This window comes from Camelina sativa, unplaced genomic scaffold (assembly GCF_000633955.1).
Source record: "Camelina sativa cultivar DH55 unplaced genomic scaffold, Cs unpScaffold09919, whole genome shotgun sequence".
Classification (NCBI taxonomy): domain Eukaryota; kingdom Viridiplantae; phylum Streptophyta; class Magnoliopsida; order Brassicales; family Brassicaceae; genus Camelina; species Camelina sativa.
This window is the reverse complement of record NW_010930975.1, coordinates 1-397: the sequence shown is the minus strand read 5'-3', so window position 1 is coordinate 397 and position 397 is coordinate 1. Positions and strand designations below refer to the sequence as shown.

Sequence of the window (397 nt, the reverse complement as noted above, 5' to 3'; positions counted from 1 at the left end):
TTCGTCCTCGGCGCAGTGACATCAGTCCTCTCTGGTTTTCTCGGTATGAAGATTGCCACTTATGCCAATGCTAGAACCACTTTGGAGGCAAGGAGAGGTGTAGGAAAGGCCTTCATCGTTGCATTCAGGTCTGGTGCTGTGATGGGTTTCCTTCTCGCTGCAAACGGTCTCTTGGTGCTTTACATTACTATCAATCTCTTCAAGATTTACTACGGTGATGACTGGGAAGGCCTTTTTGAGTCTATCACTGGTTATGGCCTTGGTGGTTCTTCCATGGCCCTCTTTGGTAGAGTTGGTGGTGGAATCTACACTAAGGCTGCTGATGTTGGTGCTGACCTTGTGGGCAAAGTAGAAAGGAATATTCCAGAAGACGATCCTAGAAACCCAGCTGTAAGCC

The 397-nt window shown here is 48.1% G+C and overlaps 1 protein-coding gene across 1 annotated transcript; it reads left to right on the top strand.

Moving 5' to 3' along the window:
- Positions 1–6: 6 nt before the first annotated feature.
- On the top strand, positions 7–390 carry LOC109131963 (pyrophosphate-energized vacuolar membrane proton pump 1-like; the record flags this gene model as incomplete). The annotated part of the gene is made up of 1 exon (XM_019243125.1): positions 7–390. A coding segment is annotated over one exon (384 nt), but the record flags the coding sequence as incomplete, so codon positions are not given.
- Between the last annotated feature and the right edge of the window lie 7 nt (positions 391–397).